Source organism: Diabrotica virgifera, chromosome 8 (assembly GCF_917563875.1).
Source record: "Diabrotica virgifera virgifera chromosome 8, PGI_DIABVI_V3a".
NCBI classification, from domain to species: domain Eukaryota; kingdom Metazoa; phylum Arthropoda; class Insecta; order Coleoptera; family Chrysomelidae; genus Diabrotica; species Diabrotica virgifera.
In genome coordinates this window covers 223,618,885-223,640,695 of record NC_065450.1, presented here as the reverse complement: position 1 = coordinate 223,640,695, position 21,811 = coordinate 223,618,885, and the positions used below count along the sequence as shown (strand labels likewise).

The 21,811-nt window shown below is 32.0% G+C and overlaps 2 protein-coding genes across 2 annotated transcripts in view; both read left to right on the top strand.

The window, feature by feature from the left end:
• The window catches only part of LOC114341532 (uncharacterized), a 38,931-nt gene extending 22,678 nt beyond the window's left edge, over nt 1-16,253 (top strand). The window contains exons 2-4 of the mRNA XM_050657521.1: nt 7,261-7,444; nt 11,498-11,674; nt 16,030-16,253. Of these exons, the coding sequence (XP_050513478.1) occupies nt 7,265-7,444; nt 11,498-11,674; nt 16,030-16,212 (540 nt within the window). The 5' untranslated portion in view covers nt 7,261-7,264 and the 3' untranslated portion in view covers nt 16,213-16,253. The remainder of the gene's footprint in view (nt 1-7,260; nt 7,445-11,497; nt 11,675-16,029) is intronic.
• Nucleotides 16,254-21,350: 5,097 nt separating this feature from the next.
• The window catches only part of LOC114341612 (uncharacterized), a 101,448-nt gene continuing 100,987 nt past the window's right edge, over nt 21,351-21,811 (top strand). Inside the window, exon 1 of the mRNA XM_050657507.1 lies at nt 21,351-21,369. The gene's annotated coding sequence lies outside the window, so the exon portion shown is untranslated. The remainder of the gene's footprint in view (nt 21,370-21,811) is intronic.

Here is a 21,811-nt window from a genome sequence, read left to right as displayed (position 1 = left end):
TCAAAAATTAATTAAAATTTAATATTATGAGTACACACAAAACTATTGTATTTTTGTCCACCCTGTACCAATTTGAATCAACATGTGATACATTATTGGAATCTGCTCAGCTAGAGTAATCCGAAAATTGAGACAAAATGGGGGTGTTCCATTAAAAAAAAATGACGGTGACGTCATTACTCGAAAGTAATTTACCCTGTATATTAGAATATTATTTTAAAATATGGTAAATTAAAATCAAAAAACGACGTGTTTCAGGATTATTTCTTAAAATGCTCTGTTTAGCTAAAAAAGAATTTGTTCCATACTTTACGGACACAATGTATATAAAAGTTGTAGAGGTCTTTTTATTACCTACACCTTTGTCATTTGCCATTATTTCTTTAATTTAAGTATTGTATTAAAAAATACAAAAATACATAAAATAGACAGCTTACCAAGCCTTTGACAGCTTAACAAGATCCGATCTAATAGAAGACATGAAAGCCTAGATATCCCAATGAATCGACTGCAGCAATAATAACAGATAACGGAATCACCAAAAATATAGAAATAGCAACTGGAGTACGACAACGCGAATCTCTATCAACGTCTCTACTAATTTTAATGTCGCTATAGAAGCTATAGTGTCGCTATAGAAGGAACAATAAGAGCTATAGAAATAAAAGGTACAATTATAACATCGACGTCGCAACTTGTGGCCTATGCTGACGACATAGCATTCATTAGCAGAAACCTAAAACTATGCGCAAAAAAATCCAGATAATATGACAAGTTTAAATATTGGTGAATATGAGTTTGAAAAAGTGGAACACTTTAAATATCTTATCAGGGGTCTCAGTTCTGCAGGTAGAAGCATAGTAATCAATGAAAGAATCCAGGAAGGAAACAGAACCTACTGGAAATACAACAACTTCCTTAAAGCTAAGAAGCTTACTCAGAATACTAAACTGAAATTTTACAGAGCAGCAATTAGACCAGTAATCACATATGGTACTGAATTAATGTGTCTGACACAGAAAGAGGAAGAAAGATTGAGGACCCTAGACAGGAAAATAATTCGGAGAATAGCAGGCCCACTAAACTTGATTTCTGGTGAGAAATCCAGAAGCCGTTATCAAGAAAATTACCAAAAGGAGACCTGTATCAGGCAGACCATGAGGAAGACAAAAAATCAGATGGGAGAACCAGATAGTTGAGGACCTTCAGAGGATAGGAGTTAGATAATGAGTAACCATAAGCAAAAACAGCAAATGGAGAATGGAGAAATATTGTAGAAAATGCCAAGTCACACAATCAATTGTAAAACCTAAATGTTAATGCACTACGACAAATAAATAGGAAGAGCCCAAAGAGGGCGGCAATCACTCCGCTGGGAGTGTAGATGCCATGATGATGATCATTAAAAAATACTTTCTTACTTTGACAAGGGTTCGATCTTGTTACTATTTTCTTTTTCACTTTTTACTATTTTCAAAGGCTTCGGCTTTCGTCTTATTGGCATTGTCGATACCAAAAACTACAAAAAAAAAGTTCGATTATCCTGCCATCTACCGGTACCTAGCTGTTCTAAAACTACTACTGTCTTAAAATAAATTTGACACAGAAATGAAGCTCAATTTCCCTGCAAAAGAGATCAAGCTTTCCTTTATTATTTGTTATATATTATAGTTGCTGAATATCGGGATCATTTGGTTATAATTACCAACTTTCACTTCCCGGGTTGAAATATGCTAAACATTTGTTCTAAAATTATACCTACCCAGTGGAGTACACACAAAACTAACTGTAGGACAAAATTGAGTATAATAAATATTTGTGTTTATTTATAAGTAAGGACCGAAGTATACTTATACCTGAAAGTAATGTCAAAGTAAGCCCTTATATCTTGAGCTTGAGCAAGATTTTAAAAAATGCAAAGCCTATAAGTACACCTCAATTTCAATTTAATCTCACCATCTACATATCATCATGTGTTTACAAGAGAGACATTTTAAAGAGAGCATTCTTATCATACGAAAAATTGTACATGTTTCTCTAGAAATCGAAGGGACGTAAATATAGCCAGGGGAGTAGTTGCATACAAATCAAAATTACCAATCAGAAGTTTTTAAAATTACTTAGTAGTAATTTGGACAAAACTTTCCGTAAAAAAATAAATATTAGCAACATATACACCCCCAAACCAAACAATTACAGAAACCGATATTACAGATTTATTGGATCCGATTCCAACTCCGAGAATAATTAAAGGCGCTCTTAATTACCGTAATCCAATATAAGGTTCTCTTGGAATAACCTCTAAAGCAGCGGTTCTCAATCTTTTTGAGTTATGTACCATCTAAAGTTTCTTTTATTATATTTCTATATTTTTAGATTGTATAATCAAGACTTACTATGTACTACTATTTTAAGTTTTTGTGTGTTTTGTGTACCAGCGCAAATAATGATATGTACCACCAGTGGTACATGTACCACAGATTGAGAACCGCTGCTCTAAAGGTAACATTTTAGTAAACCTAATATCTTCAAAAATTACTTAAACTTGCTAAACGATGGACAAGAACCCGTTACAATATACATACAGGCTCTTCATCAGCTATTGATCATTATGTAACCCCGTTTGATCACCAAAACATTTATGGTATATGATACCGTTTTTGTAAGCTAGTGACCACTATCCTAGAAGAGTCTCTTTGACAATTAATAACATGGAAAGCAGTATATCTCAGATTACCAAACGGAATTTAAAAAAGAGGATTGGACTCCATATATAAAGTATGTATACAGGGTGAGGCAACTAAAGGGCCTATTAGAAATATCTCGAGAACTAAAGGCAACAGAATCATGAAAATTGGAATAAAGGGGTTTTGAAGGATGATCTATTAAATGAAAATATTTTCATCTCTTTGCAACTTCCTGTTATACCGGAAGTTGCTTATAACTTCGTTTTTTTAAATGGGACACCCCGTATATTTTTACATTTTTGGATTCTCTTCTATGTCTTCTTTCTTGAAATATGAAGTTTTGTAATATTATATAGGGTATTTTAAAAGATAATTACGTTTTTTTATTAATTTCGTAGCAAAATTAACACCCTGTAGAATTATAGTAGTTTGACATCTAAAACTCTACTTACGTTCAAATGATTTTTAATATACTCTACTATTGTTAAGAATCATTAGTATAGCTAAATTTTTAATTGTAGTATACAGGGTTGGTCGAAACTCGGAATGAGTATTTTCTGAGTTTTCTTAAATGGAACTTACGTATTTTAGTATTGTAATGAAATGATATTTTATGGTACTTTTTTATTTCTTAAGCATTCCCTATACCTAACTGCTTTAATTTGTGCTTAATTGTTAATCGCACCAACAATCTTAACTAAGTAGGTATTTCGATAGCTAAACCATTATTGATAATTTTAAGGACCAGTCTGGATTAATATGTATTTATTTCTGAAAAATTATTTGGGATTTAGTATTTTCACGGCAACCTAATAAAATTGTACGTATTTTTTGTTGCAATTAATGTTTAGTTTGAATCACCAATAACTCACAAATTAAAGCAGTTAGGTATATAGTCCAGAGAAATAAGGTTTTTCTCGTGACACATCCGCCTCCAGGCCGAAACCAAATTTTTTGAGTAGTATGGACATCTATATTATTAACCTATATGTTTCCTGCAGCCGATTTTGATGATATACATAGTTATAAACAAATGAAGATCAAAAAACGGTAAATTATCGCTTTTTTCGTCTATTATTAAAAAGTTAAGCACTTTAAACAAATCTGAGAGTAAGAAACTCATAAATCGTATAAAAAACTTCAATATGGCGTTCGCTGAATATGTCCATCCTTATTGGTTGCTTAGAAAATTACAAAATAAATCATAAATTTTGAATTTTTATAAATATTCATAACTTAGGTAAAAATTAACTTAAAACCTTCTTATTACACGGAATGCCGAGACTTCTTGTACTTAAATTATATTTTAAATTTCAATTAACAACATTATGTTTAAATTAAATTATTTATAAAATAGCTGAGCCACAAAAGAAAAATATTTGGGTAAAAACCCTTTACATAAAATATAGATGCCTTAAAAGTGCATACTTCAATAAAAAGGCCTGTGATGGTCACATGGCAAACAGGATAATGCCCTAAGGTAAGGTATACAGGTTTCCCAACACGTGGGATCCAAATTGAGTTAATCACATTTCAATGACTTAATGGCAACTAAGTCATTGAAATGTGATTAACTCAATTTGGATCCCACGTGTTGGGAAACCTGTATACCTTACCTTAGGGCATTATCCTGTTTGCCATGTGACCATCACAGGCCTTTTTATTGAAGTATGCACTTTTAAGGCATCTATATTTTATGTAAAGGGTTTTTACCCAAATATTTTTCTTTTGTGGCTCAGCTAGCATCCAGTTTATCGAACACTGATGATGATTTTTTATAAAAATCGAAAACGTTTTGTTGTGATGTAGCCCCTTTTAAGGGATTTTTAATAAAAAAAAATTTATACCTTTTACAAAGGATTTCTTTCCAATTTTGTGATTGATGGTATACAGCCAACTACAGGAAAACTTTTTCTTTTCCTTGTGGATATTAAAAAATCACTTAATGGGACAACAGGTTTAGGAAATTCGAGACATCATAAATGACCCATTTTTAAGGTAGTGTGTTAATAATTTCTTGGAGAAGTGTTTGTATTAGACCACGAATTGAAGTACAAATTCCATATTTATATGTTTTCACATTCGACAAAGCATATCCATGTTTTCTCGAATTCACCAATCGATTTCATATTGCATAATGGATCAGCTTTTTTGTCGGTTTTAGACAGATCCTAAGTTATTTAAATAAAATATTACAGTTTTTTAAGCAACTTGGCATTAAGTAAACATAATTTTCTACTCGTTCAAATAATAAACTTGAAGACCTTCGATAAAACTGTTGATGACTTTGAATAAATGTTGTTAAGGAAATATGTAGAACCAATGTGATCAATTGATTTAGTGTTGTTATTTATTTTTTTGCATATATACAAACATTATAACGTGATGTGTTTATTACATTGATTATTTATATCAAATATGTTGTTTTTATTGACTTTTTAAATGAAGCAAACAATGCATAAACAATCGAATAGAAGAAGAATACCAAGATATGGAAGCCGAAGAACAGGCCGATTTTCTCGCAGGTCGATCTACAATAGATCATGGTTTTCTCCATTACTCAGATAATTGAAAAGAAAGTTGCTCGTGGTCAAGAAGTCCATCTGATATTTGTAGACCTTAGAAAAGCATATGATAGTGTCCCGCTGGTTAAATTATGGGAGGCACTGGGGAAAACAAATGTAAATATAGAATTGGTTAAAGCGGTAAAAACGTTGTACTACCAACAAACAACAAGCATGAAAACGGGAAATCTTATAACACCTGGATTTAAAGTAACTAAAGGACTAAGTCAGGGATGCTGTATCTCGTCAACACTATTCAAAATATACCTCAAAGCAGAACTCAACAAATCGGACTCAACGGACTCTGTACACGCTGTGTTTTGCGGATGACCAGGTGATCTTCGCACAGGACTCTGATCTTAGTTACATGATGCGAGAACTATTAGAAGAGTTTACAGAGTGGGGCTTAGAAGTGTATATGGAAAAGACTGAGTATATGAGTATCGGAGGAGGCCAATATAGCCCCCTAGAAGAGGAAAATCAAGAAATAAAATTATGTGAATAATACATGGGAGTAAAGATCACACAGAACGGAAAGTTAGGTGCAGCCATTAAGGAACGAAATATAGCTACAGGGAGCGAAAGGTATATCCTTACTGAACAGCGTACTGTGGAATAAAAACATATTTAAGGCTCCCTCCCTGGTATCAAGTTGATCGTGTAGATCAACTACCTATTTCTGATGAAACTGTATTTCTAATGACCCTGACTATCTTCCTCCAAATTGTATTATGACTTATATAAGTGTAGGAATTATATTAGTCTATTATTTTTGTCCTGAATAGACATTCTTTTTCATCTTTAAACATACACCACTTGATTTTTTGTGGTCCTCTCCAATATTTTGGTTTAGTTTCGTTTTTTACTTCGATGTCCACCACAAACCACTTATCGATGGCTTAGTGTGAAAACCTCGTATCTCTTTTTTTATCGAAAATGACATTTTGGTGGTTTTAGTTTGAAAACCTTGTATCTCATTTTTTTTTTCGAAAATGACATTTTGGTGGTTTTAGTTTGAAAACCTTGTATCTCACGATTTACAACTGTTGGAAAAAATCCAAATACACTAGTAGACTATTTTCTACAGCCGAAAAAAGAAACCACGTATATCAATTGCTCTCTTGGTTTAGTGTGAATATAACGTATATTTATAACCAAGAATTTGGTACTTAATTTGGAGTGTTTGTTTAAGAAATTCGACTTGGAGAAATGTTTTTTGTGAACAACAAAAGGTAGTCCGGCATATAGAAACATTTTATGAACCTTAAATCAAAAGATTTGTACTGTATCAACCTAGTATTTGGAGGTGTGCAATAAGCTATGAAAAATGAAAACCTCGTAAATAATCATAAACACAACCTCATTTTAGATGAAAAACACGTATATTAAGATATAAGAGGTTATCATAGTTACTTGGGCAAAGGCTCTATATACTGCAAGGATATTTACGTGTTTTTCATAGTTAATATTTGTATTTTCAATTTAATAGCAACATTTAACACTTTCAGCTCTGTGCCAAGATCAGATATTTGTTTCAATGTGCTCAAATTAAAATACTTAACAGTAGTGTTTGTTTTTAAATTATATTATACAGAAAATCAGTTTTTTGCCTCTCCTGTAAAATTGTAATTTAATGAGATACGAGGTTTTTACACTAAGCCATCGTTATATTGTTGGCTTACTGTCTCACTGTAGCAAAAAATGAAAGACTTATTTGAATCATCATTATCATAAGTGGCTCGACAATCCACCTTTTTATACATTTCCAAACAGATTTCATCGATTCCTGGGGCTTTATTGTCTTTAAGTTTTAGGATGGCATTTGACACTTCTTCTCTTGTTGGGTCTTCACTGTGTAGTTGATGGTGTAGATTTTGTTGATTTTCTATGTTGTAACCTCCTTCAATATCGTTTATATTTAGATATTGTGCCCATCTGTTAAGAACTGAGTGAAGAAGAGGCCTAGATCAAGAGTCTATTTAAATCAATATGATTTATATTTGTTTCAGGAGAATGGTAAGCATACCAAATAGGACTGAAGAAAACCTTCAAGTGATTTATTGTAGTCTTAAGAATACAGATAACAAAAGTTTCGAACTGCATCCCATTATGAAAGCCTCACTAATGCTGATAGATATAGAACACCACACTAGCCCACCAGATGGAGTTATTTTTCTAGCTGATATGAAAGGGGTGAGAACAATATCTAGACGTATAGAAGACATTTTAATGTTTATTTTTATTAACAGTATGTCCCTGTAAGTTGTATCCATATGGAAAAATTTGTTATTATTATTTTTACGAAAAAATGTTGTTCTTAATAAGAATATTCTATTTGATGATTAACCATCAAATATCAAATTTTTTAAATATTATACGAGATATGCCAAAAAGTTTGAATTTCACTCAAGAGTAAAGTAGCTTTATTTTTCACAATATTGAAAATTGCTATTATGAAAAGTTGTTTGGAATTAAAAACTATATTCTAGTATGCAATTACACCCTTCTAATTGAAAAATTTTTTTTTTGAAAAATTATGGAAAACAACATTATTTTCGGCTCAGTGGTAAGAGCGCCTACCTTTGGATCGAAAGGTCCGAATGGTCGTGAGTTCGAATCTCACCAGTGTCAGAGATTTTTCGTTTATTATAAATTAATAAATGAAAATAATTTCTGTCCTTGTGGGATCGGTACTCACCGGAGGGACCGCAGACGTTCGGATACAATTAGCGTCTCTTTGCAAAGACAATGACGTCGACTTTGCAAAGTAACAAGACATTTACTCTACCCACACACTACACATGACACTAGATACCTAACTGCCATTACCTAACGGCCATTAGTTGTCGAGGCATTAGCTAAATAAAAAAACATTATTTTCAGTTATTTGAATTCAGATAACTCTTTTATTATTATGTTTACCAAAAAAAGTGATTCTTAATAAAAAGTTCTGCATAGTCTAAAACCTAAAATACAACTATCTAATGTCAAATTTTATCAATTTTATACTAGGTATGTCAAAAAATATGAATTTCGCTCAAAAGTAAAATACGTTTATTTTTCACAACATCGAAAATTGTTATTATAAAAATTATTTAGAATTAAAAACTATGTTTCAGTATTAGGTCTGGATCCCGCGTATGAAAAAAAAGTTGATTAATAGCAAGCTGAAAATTTGTTAATAGCTTAAGGGTGTCTAGTCGAATAAACTTTGATATGTGTGAACACTGGAACAGGGGCAGTTTTAATTGTGGAACAGGTTAAAAATTTGGAACGGTCACAGCACGAAAACGGCACATTTATTTTGTCCGACAGAACAGACATAAACTCTTCGAACAGAGATTAAACTCTCATGCAAAAATCAGACTGCTATGTATCACCAAATGGGCGTTTTAATGAGCGGAACATGTACAATATGTCAAATGACAGGAATTATGACAGGCGAAAAATAGCAGTCTGATTTTTTCATGAGAGTTTAATCTCTGTTCGGAGAGTTTAAGTCTGTTCTGTCGGACAAAATAAATGTGCCGTTTACGTGCTGTGACCGTTCCAAATTTTTAACCTGTTCCACAATTAAAACTACCCCTGTTTCAGTGTTCCCATATATCAAAGTTTATTGGACTAGACACCCTTAAGCTATTAACAAATTTTCAGCTTGCTATTAATCAACTTTTTTTTCATACGCGGGATCCAGACCTATATGTAATTACATCCTTCTAATTGAAATATTCTGACCTATAAAGGTACTTTACTTTTGATCTAAAATCCTTTTTGACATACCTAGTATAAAATTCATAAAATTTGATTTAAGATGGTTGTATTTTATGTCTTAGATAATCCAGAACTTTTTATTAAGAATCACTTTTTTTCGTAAAATTAATAATAAAAGAGTTATCAGAATTTAAATAACTGAAAATAACGTTAGTTATCCATAATTCTTAAAAAAAATTTTCAATTAGAAGGATGTAATTGCATATTAGAATATAGTTTTTAATTCTAAACAACTTTTCATAATAGCAATTTTCAATATTGTGACAAATAAAGCTACTTTACTCTTGAGTGAAATTCAAACTTTTTGACATACCTCGTATAACATACCTAAAATTTGATATCTGATGGTTGAATCTTGAGTTTTGGACCATGCAAAACTTTTTAAAAAGAATAATTTTTTTTGTAAAATTAATAATAAAAAAGTTTTCCATATGGATACAACTTAGAGGAACATACTGTATAATAACAATACCTGTCTTGACTTTGAGTATGACTGCAATAATAATTTCCCCATTACTAATATTGTTCTTCGTCCTTTTTTATATATTTTTTTACGTCCTATTTTCTTCTACGTAAACGTAACTTAGTTGTTTACCCATCTATTTGAATGTGTATCCAAAATAATTGCTTTCTTCATATTTCTGCTACTTTCTGTAATAGTATCAAATAGTCTGTGCGCATCCTTTTATTTGAGCTTCCTCTCTTAAAGTTACATTTTAAAATACTTTTAGTAATTTACAAACTGTTTCTTGTAAATGCTCTACCTTATGCTCTGTAAGAGGTGTTAATGATGAGTTTTCTTATCTTTATCCACTATTTGTTCCAGTACTTCTGGGTTTCTAGACACTCCTTTCATTAGCTCATGATTTTTCCTCTCTTCCTGCCTATTTCGAATATTTTTTGAAACCACGTTTTCCTTGGGCTTCCTTTCTTTCTGCTTCTTGTTCTTCTTGCTTCGTATAAACTTGAGAGATGTTATGTAGAGTTCGTATTGTGAGGTTCTAACCTCAGTACCAGCAACCCACAGTGTGGGGAAGTCCTATCAGACGTTGTTTGATGTAAAATCAGGAAAAAGTTTAAACTCCGCATATTATTTTACCGAAAAATCTAACTTTATAACAACTTTATACCATTTTAATATTTGGGTCACCTGGTGAGAGGACATAAATACGCATTACTTCCAAATATAATGCCGAATGTCATGGTTGCGGAATTTGAGAGAGTGGTTTGGCTGCACTACTAATGAACTCTTTAGGTCAGCTGTAAACACGGTCAGGATAGCCTTGATGATTTCCAATCTCCGATAGGAATGGCACAAGAAGAGGAAGATACCATTTAAAGTGTTTGAATCCAGATGTTTTGGTGGCTCAAAGTATGTAAAGCTGTAAGCAACACTGATAATGGACTTGTTATTCAAAAAAAGTCCTGTGATGTAATCAGTAAGGGTCTTTTATAATATAAATATATCTTTTATGAAGGATTTTAATTTGGGTCAGCTGGAAGAGGACATAAATACGCATTACTTCCAAATACAATGCAGAATATCATGGTTGCGGAATTTGAGAGAGTGGTTTGGCTGCACCACTAATGAACTCTTTAGGTCAGCTGTAAACAAGGTCAGGTTAGCTTTGATGATTTCCAATCTCCGATAGGAATGGCACAAGAAGAGGAAGATACCAATTTAAAGTGTTTGAATCCACATATTTTGGTGGCTTAAAGTATGTATAGCTGTAAGCAGCACTGATAATGGACTTGTTATTCCGAAAACGTTGTGTGATGTAATTCGTAAGGGTCGTTTATAATATAAATGTAGAATTGTAAATATTTCATCTTATATTTTTAAGTCTACTGTATATATTTTTTCTTTAATTATTATTACAAACACGAAACGAGCGTCCGTCGACGCCCACAGTGACAGATGTGTGGACAAATGGGTGGAACCAATCGACGGGTGGTGGTTAGAAGATTGTGTTTATTTTCAATCGTCCTTAAGACATAAAAATAACAAGTAGAGCCCTTTGAACAAATTTTAATACGTTAGTTCTCACGAAAGCGAATTAAACCAAGAGAAGAGGGAGATTAGCAGTAAGAGAATTTTATTTAGAGTGGGGGTTCGATAGGCAGTCGATTTTAACATCAGAACCACGACAGACGTGTTATTTGGGATAATCGAAAAAGACGATTTAAGACGGGTATTATGACAAGCCGGTTATAATATTGATTAGACGCAATTATCTCCAAATACATTTATTTTTGTAACAACAAGAACACGTAAATTTTGGTCGCAATTACACAAAAACTTTTACATTTCGTCAATTTAATAGTATCTATAATTTTAGTTGTCTATTTTAATAATTAAAACTGTTAAACATCACACGGACTTTTATTACGATTGTCTTTAACAAATCCTACTAATAAATATATCTTTTATGGAGGATTTTACTTAATTTTTTTCTTATTTTTTGTTTGCTTTAGTTCGGGTTGTTTCACGTATTCAAGTTAAATCCAATCTCGTTAAAGAAATATTTCACATATCTTGGAGAAGGAGTACCAACTCAGTTCAAAGGAATGCATTTCATGAACGGAAATTATTTCGTGGATCAATTGTTGAGCATTCTTAAGGCGTTTATTGATCCAGACGTTATAAACAGGGTAAGTATAGATCACAAGAAGGTAAAAGATGTTTGACTTTGATATATAGAACAACTTAAATGAAAGTAGAGTACAACTTAACATCCATTTTGTTGTCTGAGAATAAAGAACTAAATTTAAAAGATAAAGTTTTTCAATCCTAATAGCAATATCAGTAATATTGAAAAATATTAAAAATATTACTAAAAGATTTTTAAATTGAAAACTTATTGGTAAATTTCCCTGGTGACACCTCCAAGGCTTCTACAATTTACAAACCAAATGGATGCTGCATTGAAGACAAAAGGGAAGGAATTCTACACTATGCAATTCACAACCCCCGTCTGCAGCTTGGTAAAGTTCCAACGGAAAATGCACCTAGTTACTCCACGGAGTAATACTACTATAAAATAAAAACCTAAATTTAACTAAATTTAAATATATTGATGCTCTAATACAGGGGTGGCCAAATTGTGGCTCGCGAGCCACATTTGGCTATTTGAAAAATTATTTGTGGCTCTCAATAAATGTACCGGAATTACTTTTAATTTTTGTTTCAAAATGTCTTAAATTACTAACAACAAATATAAAAGACTAAGTGTAACATCAGGAATTAGGCAAGGAGACCCCTTATCACTGTTGTTATTCAATTTAGCCTTAGAATAAGAAAATAGCCTTAGCAATAAGAAAAATATCCTCTGAGCTGATAGGAGGCTTTGCGAATCGATCAAAACAAACTATTGGTGGCCTTTTCTGATGATATAGGCGTAGCCACTCATCTTATAAGAGACGTAAGAGAGGTTTTTCACAACTAGAGGTCGAAATAGGTAGTCTGGGCCTTCGAATAACTGAAGAGAAGACGAAATGAATGATAGTAACCAAAAATCCAAGACCAAGAGTTAGGTAGAACATAACTACTGATGACCACAACTTCGAAGTAGTAAAAGAATTTAAATATCTTGGGGTGGTAATCGCAGATGATAACCACATATAAAAAGGAGTATCAGCAAGGATAGCTGCGTGAAATAGAGCACTATATTCCTTATTATCATTATTAAGATCTAAGCTGCTAAAAAGACAAGACTACATGCCAATTATTTGCCTAATTGTTACATATGGAAGTGAAACATGGACTCTACATCAGCGGGAAATAAATCTGATGCTGGTTTTTGAAAGGATAGTTCTCAGAATGGTATTTAGCCCTCAAAGAGATGAATTGACACTGTTGACAGGAGAGTGGTGAGGGCGCTGCTAAGCAGAATTGGTGACTGTGTATGGTACTGAAGATATCGTCAGACATATAAAAGCTAGACGGCCAGGTTATGTGGTAAGGTCAGAGGCAGTGGCGGAACAAACTCCGTCGAGGCCCCCCCGCAGAATTGGAAATGGGGACCCCTTTAAAAATTGCTAAATGCGACATGTGTAACAAATACCAAATATGTGTTACAGCCCAGTAAATGAACGTAACTATGGCGATACCGTATAATTTTCAGTGTCACCACCAAAGTGGTCAACTCAAGACTTTTCGAGTTATTTATGAGTAAAAATATTGTTCAACAAAAAAACCACGTTTTTAGGCGATTTTTCGCAAATAGTTCAAAGAGTAAGTATTTGATCGAACAGAATATTGTTAGCAAAAATGTATCTAGCTTATAAAAAAAATGAAACAAAAATGAAGTATCTCGACCCAGTAAAAGAAAAGTTGTAGCTCATGAAAAGTTTTTCTTATTCGTCAAATTCTAAATCGAATATTTCAACGTGAAATAACCAAAAAATGAAATACTTTTCGGGGAAACTCATTAGAACTTTTTAAAATGTTTAAAATAAGCTTAATTTTTTACAAAAGTTTCTAGCATCAAAACTAAGCCAATTACGCTCAAAATTCAGTTAATCCCATTTTTTTAGAAAAAAATTGTGAAAATCTCCCCCTATTTAGCACCCCAAATGGAACTAATCATTATCGCCTTAAAAAGTACTTTACTTTTTTATATGACCTGTAAGTTTCACCGGTTCAAAGTTATTATTTTTTAAAGGGTTCTAGTTGAAAGAGCTTGAACGAGTCACTAATCACGAGTATATGCAAATTTTAAACAGCCATATCTTAACCAATCTTTGTCTTAAAGAAAAACAAAATAAAGCCAAAATATTTATAAAAGCGAGACCTACATTTATTTACTATTTGAGATTTTTCGCATCATTAAATTTGTAAATGTATAGATTTATACTACATTGATAAAGGTACCAACTTAAAATTTAAAGTCCACTTTAGCTGATTATGAAACCGAGCGTTACTTTTTAAGTTATTTTGAAAAAAGGCATTTTTCCAAAATAAAAAAAATTTTTACTATGAAACCAATTTTTTTCAAAAATAAGAACTTTGAACCGGTCAAACTTACAGATCATATAAACAATAAATATTTAAAGTAAATGATGAAGCGCTAACGATAAATTTTATTTGGGGTGCGAAATATATGCAGATTTTCACGATTTTTTTTTATCAAAAAAAGGGGCCAACTTTATTTGAGTGTAGCTCGTATAGTTTTGGTGCAAGAAACTTTTATAAAAAATAAAACTAAAGCTTTTTTTGAAACATTTAATGAGTTTTTCCCGAAAAGTGCTTAATTTTTTGTTTATTCCAGGTTGAAATATTCTATTTGGAATTGGACGAATAAGAATAATTTTTCATGAGCTTCAACTGTGCTTTTACTGTGTCAATAGACTTCATGAATAAGTACATCATTTTTTTGTATCTTACAAGCTACATTTTTGCTACAAATATTTATTCGATATCTAATATTTAATTAGATAAATACTTATTTTTGACTTGAGTTTTTTGCGAAAAAAACCGTCTGAAAACGTTACTTTTTTGTTAAAAAATAAACATTTTCATTCGCAAATGACTTAAAAAGTATTAACATAGATAAAGAAACTCTATAGAACACAACTTGCTTATAATGAGTCAATTTATGCATTTTCGAACTTTTTTTAAACGTACGTTTTTCACCCCAAGGAGGGGTGTAAAAGCAACCAACGGCATAAGTCCAAGTTTGAAGTGGAGTGTAACTAGAACCTAAATCCAAATTGTCAAGCAAATACGTCCGTCGTGACGCGGATAATTTCACTCCAAAACTGTTATTTAATGAGCTATTGGTGTATTCATGCATTGTTTATGACGACTTACATTTTTCATTTTTACTGGTATAGAATAAAATAGAACAAAAATTACTAAATGGTTACATTAGTACATGGTATTATTCTATGAGTTGAACAATTTTCTTCGTGCACTATGTACTATCAGCGAATATATCTACAATTTTATTAATTCGGATGGACAACTTTATTTTCAATAATGCACTGCTTAAAAACGTATATATGTAAATAATATAATATAACAACACATTTTTACATATATTAGACGACAAGATGGGGCCCTTGGCATATTGGGGCCCCCTAAGCTTCATGCTGTGGGGGCCTCAGTTACGCCTCTGGATAATTGTATCGAAATACTAAACGTAGGTAAAGATTAAAGAAAAAACCCATTTCTAGAATTAGAAATATTGTTCTAAAATTCGGCAAATTGCAATTCCCAAATCTTTCAATAGTCACGTACAAAGGATTATAGTTTATTGTCGTCACCATAAAAGTTCGTGAGACTGCAAAAGATTAAGTTTCTAGATATGATTCACTTGCCGAATACGCCTATTTAGAAATTTACGGTTTTAAGTTTAAACACACAAAGTAAAATCATATACCTATAACAGATTTTTACATAATATCAGACGACAAGATGGGCCCCTGATCGATTGGGCCCCCCCCCCCCCGCAAGCTTCACGCTGCGGGGGCCTCTGTTACGCCCCTGGCCAGAGGAAGACAGAGTGTTAAAGACAGTGGTTTTTGAGAGACAGTAAAAGATATTGTTCGTCCGCTATAACTTTTCCCATGCGTCACGATATTTTCAAACAAACTAAGTCAAAACATAAAGTGAAACGAACGTCGATGTGTATATACATTTTGTATACTGTATACTATATACTACATACATCGGCGTACGCTTCATTTTATGTTTTGACTTAATTTGTTTGAAAATGAATCGTGACGCATGGGAAAAGTTATAGAGAACGAACATAAGTAGGCTGTCCCAGAAAAAGATGAAAGGTTGATGAAGTATCCTGGATTATTAAAGGCTACTTGTAGAACTATTTGCATATTTGATTGCACAACGATGTGAACCATTTTATTTCACTTTAAAATTCGTAAATCCAACGCAGAGAAAAATGTAATACCTATTTTACACTTTTTAAAAATCGAAAAGTTCCAGATACAAAATTTATTAAAATAATAAATCAATTATTTTATGATATTTCTTACCATTTTAGCTACAAGTCCATTCAGCAGGCTGGAATCCAGAAGAACTATTCCCAAAGAAATGTTTACCCAAAGAACTTGCAGGGGATCTAGAATCTGAAGATGTACTTTGCGAAAGGACTATACAGCTGTTCAAAGATCGAGAAAATTTTTGGAAGGCGGAAGAGGAACTAAGGAAAAGTGTACTTAAATAAAAGCACATTGCATGTGATAGTAGTTATTAAGGAAATATATATATATATATATATATATATATATATATATATATATATATATTTACTGTTTTAATAAATATTTACAGCGTTTTATAATGTTTTAATGTTTTTCAAAAAGGTCTTCCAATTAACTAATGATTCTCTCATGCATCAGTCTTTAAGGCCGAGATCTTTGCGATCCTGATATGTGCTCAAGAGATTACAGTTTCGGTATACCCTGTCGCTGATTCTGTTTCTGATTGCTGTGATCTTTGCATCTTTTCCGTCTTTTGATAAAAAAATATAATTAATTGCTAATGGAATATATAATATATTATGTCACTGCATATTCCACCAAAAGTAGGAACAATTAAAGGGCACAGACTATAGAAAATAAAACGGACAAAGAACAAATTACTTTTAAGGAAGGAAAACATATAAATGATAATATCAACAAAATTACAAACAATGTAGCAAGGATATCATAAAAATAGTAGGTACTACAAGAAATCGTAAAGAACTTATTCGTAAAGAACGCATTCCATCAAAAGTAAGAGACATAGACTATAGAAAATAAAATATACGAGAAACAAACTACTTTTTGGAAAGGAAAACATATAAGTGATAATATATCCATAAATAAAAACATTATTCCAAGGAAATCATAAACAAAGAATAGGTACTACAAGAAATGTAGCAGAGCAATTGGAAAATGGAAAAATATTTTAAAACTACAGAAGAAGAGGGTTTCAGATATGGATGTAATGAGCAACAATATGAATTAGTTCAGAGAAATAAGGAAAAAAATATCCTGTTGGTGACACAACCCCCTCCAGACCGACACCAAATTTTTTGAGGAGTATGGACATCTATAATAATAACCTATATGTTTCCTGCAGCCGATTTTGATGATATACATAGTTAAAAAACAAATGAATATCAAAAAACGGTAAATTTTCGATTTTTTCGTCTATTACCAAAAAGTTAAGCATTTTAAACAAATTTGAAAGTGAGAAACTCATAAATGGTATAAAAAAAAACTTCAATATGGCGTTCGCTGAATATGTCTATTCTTATTGGTTGCTTAGAAAATTGCAAAATAAATCATAAATTTTGAGTTTTTATAAATATTCATAACTTTCGTAAAAATTAACTTAGAACCTTCTTATTAGACGGAATTCTAAGACTTCTGGTGCTTAAATCATACCCTAAATTTCAAAGCCAATGATCAAATACTTTAAAAGTTATTTAATTTGTTTTTCCCAAATGAATTCTTTTTTGCAACACTATAAGTCAGAGAATTATTATTATTATACAATAATATCGAGCCAAAGCAGAGCTTATATGGCTCAAAGTACAAAAATAATTATTGTAGGTCTTAAACTAAATAATATAGCATAAAACAAATTCTTACAAAATAAAAATTAAATTAAAGTAAATATTTAAAAGAATTGGTTTTCATAAAAGTTGTTACAACAATAGCAAATTAAAAAAGATTGAATTAAAAAAGAAGACAAAAATTAGAAAGTAAGTATACCTAAAAATTACAAATTTTTTTTTTTCATAAAAAAAACATAAAATATATCCTTATATTTTACAACAACTATTTTAACAAAAATTGCTAACATTACACATACAATGTCCAGTTAGTTCTCATCAAACCTGTTTTTGAAACTATGAATGAAGAAAGTAACAGTAATACTTTGGATAGTTTATGAAAGAACAAGATTTACACTATTAACTTAATTAAAAAAGATTGACAAAAATAATTCTAAATATTGCAAAATTATTTTGCAAGAACATGTGAATTAAAAAAAGGGGGGGGGCTAACTTCGTCCCTGATTGTCCTAAGACAATTGTTTTTCTTTCTAAATGTGTATGTTACAGTGAAAGCTGAATATTAGTCAAGGTGTACCGTCGCTAGTGATTGTCGACCTTCACTGAAATGACCAGTGAATGTTGATAGTAGAAAATATATATCAGCTTTCACTAGGGAAGGTGAACCTTCACGGAATCAGCCTAGGGAATCAGCCATACTTTTATGAAGTTTAACTTGTTTGAACGTATTTAATACCGCATAGTATAATAATTAGTAATTTTACATTTAAGCCTGCAAGTATCTTTTTATTTGCAGATCCCAGTTTAATACTTGTCCAGTAAACATTATAAAAGAAGATGAAATTCCAATGGAAAAGACACTTACTTTACGAACAGTTGCTACTACTCAGTCAACCGGAAGTGGGCAAGGATTTTTTAAGTGCAGTTGTAACAAGAAGTGCCAAACAAAGAAGTGTTACTGCATAAAAAACAATGTTTTATGCAATTCCAAATGCCATAAAGCATTATCATGTTGCAACAAATAATTTTATTATTGTTGACTATAGTATTTTCGTCTCTATTATAGTCTTTAAATTGTAGACTATAGTTTCACGTTTTATTTTGTTCTTATTTGTTCATCTTTCAAATTCTAAATTTACTTTTGTTATAAAAGTATACGTGATTTAAGATTAGTCTTTTATTTCTCTCTAACTTTCCCTAGACTGTTGTAGAGGAGGTTGTCATTCACTATAGGAATTGTCAACCTTCACTAGTGGATGTTGATCTTGTTTGTACGTCTGTGTAACTTTCCCTAGACTGCTGTAGGGGAGGTTGACGTTCACTAAGAATGGTCAACCTTCACTAGTGAAAGTTGATCTTGTTATTTCAGAATTCAACTTTCACTAAGATGCCCAGCGAGAGTCGACCGTGACTAGTAAAGGTTAACCTTCCCTGAAACGTCAACTTTCACTGTAACATGTATATATAATTCAGTCTTTCTAAATACGAAAATATAATTTTTCTACGGGTATTGGTTAAAAAGTTATTCTAATTGTTTATAAATAAGTAAAAAAATCGACATGTTTTTGCAAAATAATTTTACACTGTTTAAAATTACTTATTGTCATTTTTTTTAATTAAGTTAATAGTATAAATGTTCTTCTTTCATAAACTTTCCAGAGTATTACTGTAACCTCATAATTTTCTGATTTAATTTTTACATAAGTTATGAACATTTATAAAATCTCAAAATTTATGATTTATTTTGCAATTTTCTAAGCAACCAATAAGGATAGACATATTCAGCGAACGCCATATTGAAGTTTTTTATATGATTTAAGGGTTTCTTATTCTCAAATTTGTTTAGAATGCTTCACTTTTTAGTAATAAACAAAAAAGGCGAAAATTTACCGTTTTTTGATTTTCATTTGTTTATAACTATGTATATCATCAAAATCAGCTGCAGGAAACATATAGGTTATTAATATAGATGTCCTTACTACTCAAAAAATTTGGTTTTGTTCTGGAGGGGATGTGTCACGAGAAAAATCTTATTTCTCTGGATTAAATAGAGTTAGCGTCACTAGCCCCTAATCCAGTTAGCGTCAATACTCATAATTCCCACTCTCACCATCACATCCTTGTTTTATTTATGATTTCCTTGCTATAATGTTTTTAATTATGTTTACATTATCATTTGTATGTTTTCCTTCCAAAAAGGTAGTCCCTCTTCATCTATTTTATTTTCTATAGAGTATGTCGTGTCTTACTTTTGGTGGAATGCGGAGAGATAGTTATATTCCATTAATAATTAATTAATTTTTTTTATCAAAAGACGCAAAAGATGCAAAGATCACAGCAATCAGGTATGTTTTGCGATTCGTCTTAAGAAAAACCACCTAGTTCCTGTCTAGTTTTGTTGCTGAATGTTATACTCGTAGAATTGATTGAATCGAAAAAGTAAGAGATTTTATTTTAATAGATAATCTTCATCATTTGTTTATACATAATTTGTGTTTAGAAGCAATTGATGTATATAATGTGTTTTTCGTGTGTAATCGTCCTCTATTTTGTGATCCTTCAATAGTACGAATGTTTTTGAGCAACTCCTTCTTCGTCTATTTCCATTACCATTATCGAACGTTAGATACCATTCTTCTTCTTCACGTGCCATCTCCGCGACGGAGGTTGGCAATCATCATGGCTATTCTGATCTTAGATGCTGCTGCTCTGAATAGTTCGGTTGATGTGCATCCGTACCATTCCCTCAAGTTACGCAACCATGAGATTCGTCTCCTTCCTACAGTTCTCTTGCCCTGGATTTTCTCCTGTATAATCAACTGAAGTATGTTTTATCTCTCATTACGCATAACATGCCCCAGGTACTGCAGCTTTCGTTTCTTGATGGTTTCCAATATTTCCAGTCTTTTGTTGACTCTTCTCATGACTTCGTTGTTTGTTATATGCTCGGTCCATGATATCTTCAGGATTCTTCTATACACCCACAGTTCAAATGCTTCCAACTTTTTAGTAGTCGACGCGTTAAGTGTCCATGCTTCTATCCCGTAAAGCAGAGTCGAGAAAATATAACACCTTGCCAGCCTAACTCTCAAGTCTAATTTCAGTTCTCTTGCACAAAGTACCTTTCTCATTTTATTGAAGTTTGTTCTTGCTTTCTCTATTCGAACTTTGTTTTCTTTGGAGTAATCGTTTGTGTGATTAATTATTGTGCCAAGATAGTTGTAGTTTTCTACTTTTTCTAAAGTTTTAGCTTTAATTGTCAGGCTTTCATCATTATTTTGGGTTTTTGATATCCTCATAAATTTAGTTTTCTTGATGTTTATTGATAATCCATATTCTTCTCCATACTCAACTATCTTGTTCATTAGATAGTATCGTCCGCATATCTAACGTTGTTAATTGGCGTTCCATTTACCTTTATTCCTGCTGTTTCTCCTTCAAGAGCTCTTTTCATAATTTCTTCAGAGTATGCATTGAACAGTAGTTGTGACAATACACGCCCCTGTCGCACTACTCTTTTAATTTCGAACTCTTCTGATGTGTGTTCGTTAATGCGTATGTGTGCTTGCTGTTTATAATATAGATTTGGTATAATTCGAAGGTCATTGTATTGTAATTGTTTTGCTTTGAGGACGTCCATTAGCTGTTTGTGGCGGACTTTATCGAAAGTCTTGTGTAATCTATGAAACATACGTACATATCGTGGTTCACATCCAAGCATCTCTGGATTAGTACGTTGAATGCAAAGAGAGCTTCACGGGTACCTACGCCTCTACGGAATCCAAATTGGGTTTCTTCAATATCAATATCAAGTGTTTGGTAAATGCGTTTATGAATGATCTTTAAAAACATTTTAAGTGTGTGAGACATCAGGCTAATGGTGCGGTGGTCGGTGCATTCTCTAGCATTTTTCTTTTTTGGGAGACAAATAAATGTTGACGTCAACCATTCATTGGGTACGTCACCCGACTGATAAATTTCATTAAAGAGCTTTAAGAGGACATCTATGTACTCATTTTTTATTATGTTAAGGATATCAACGGGCAGTTGATCTGGCCCCGGGCTTTTTCCGTACTTGTGTTCTTTAGTGCATACAATATTTCTTCTTTTGTAATTTCTACACGTGTTTCTCTGTTTTCGAAAGATATGTCTTGTAGGTTTCCTCTTTCGTCGTCGAAAAGCTCTTCCATATATTCTTTCCATCGTTTTAGCTTTTCGTCAGTCGTTATAATAGTATTTCCATTTTTGTCTGAAAGAGTTG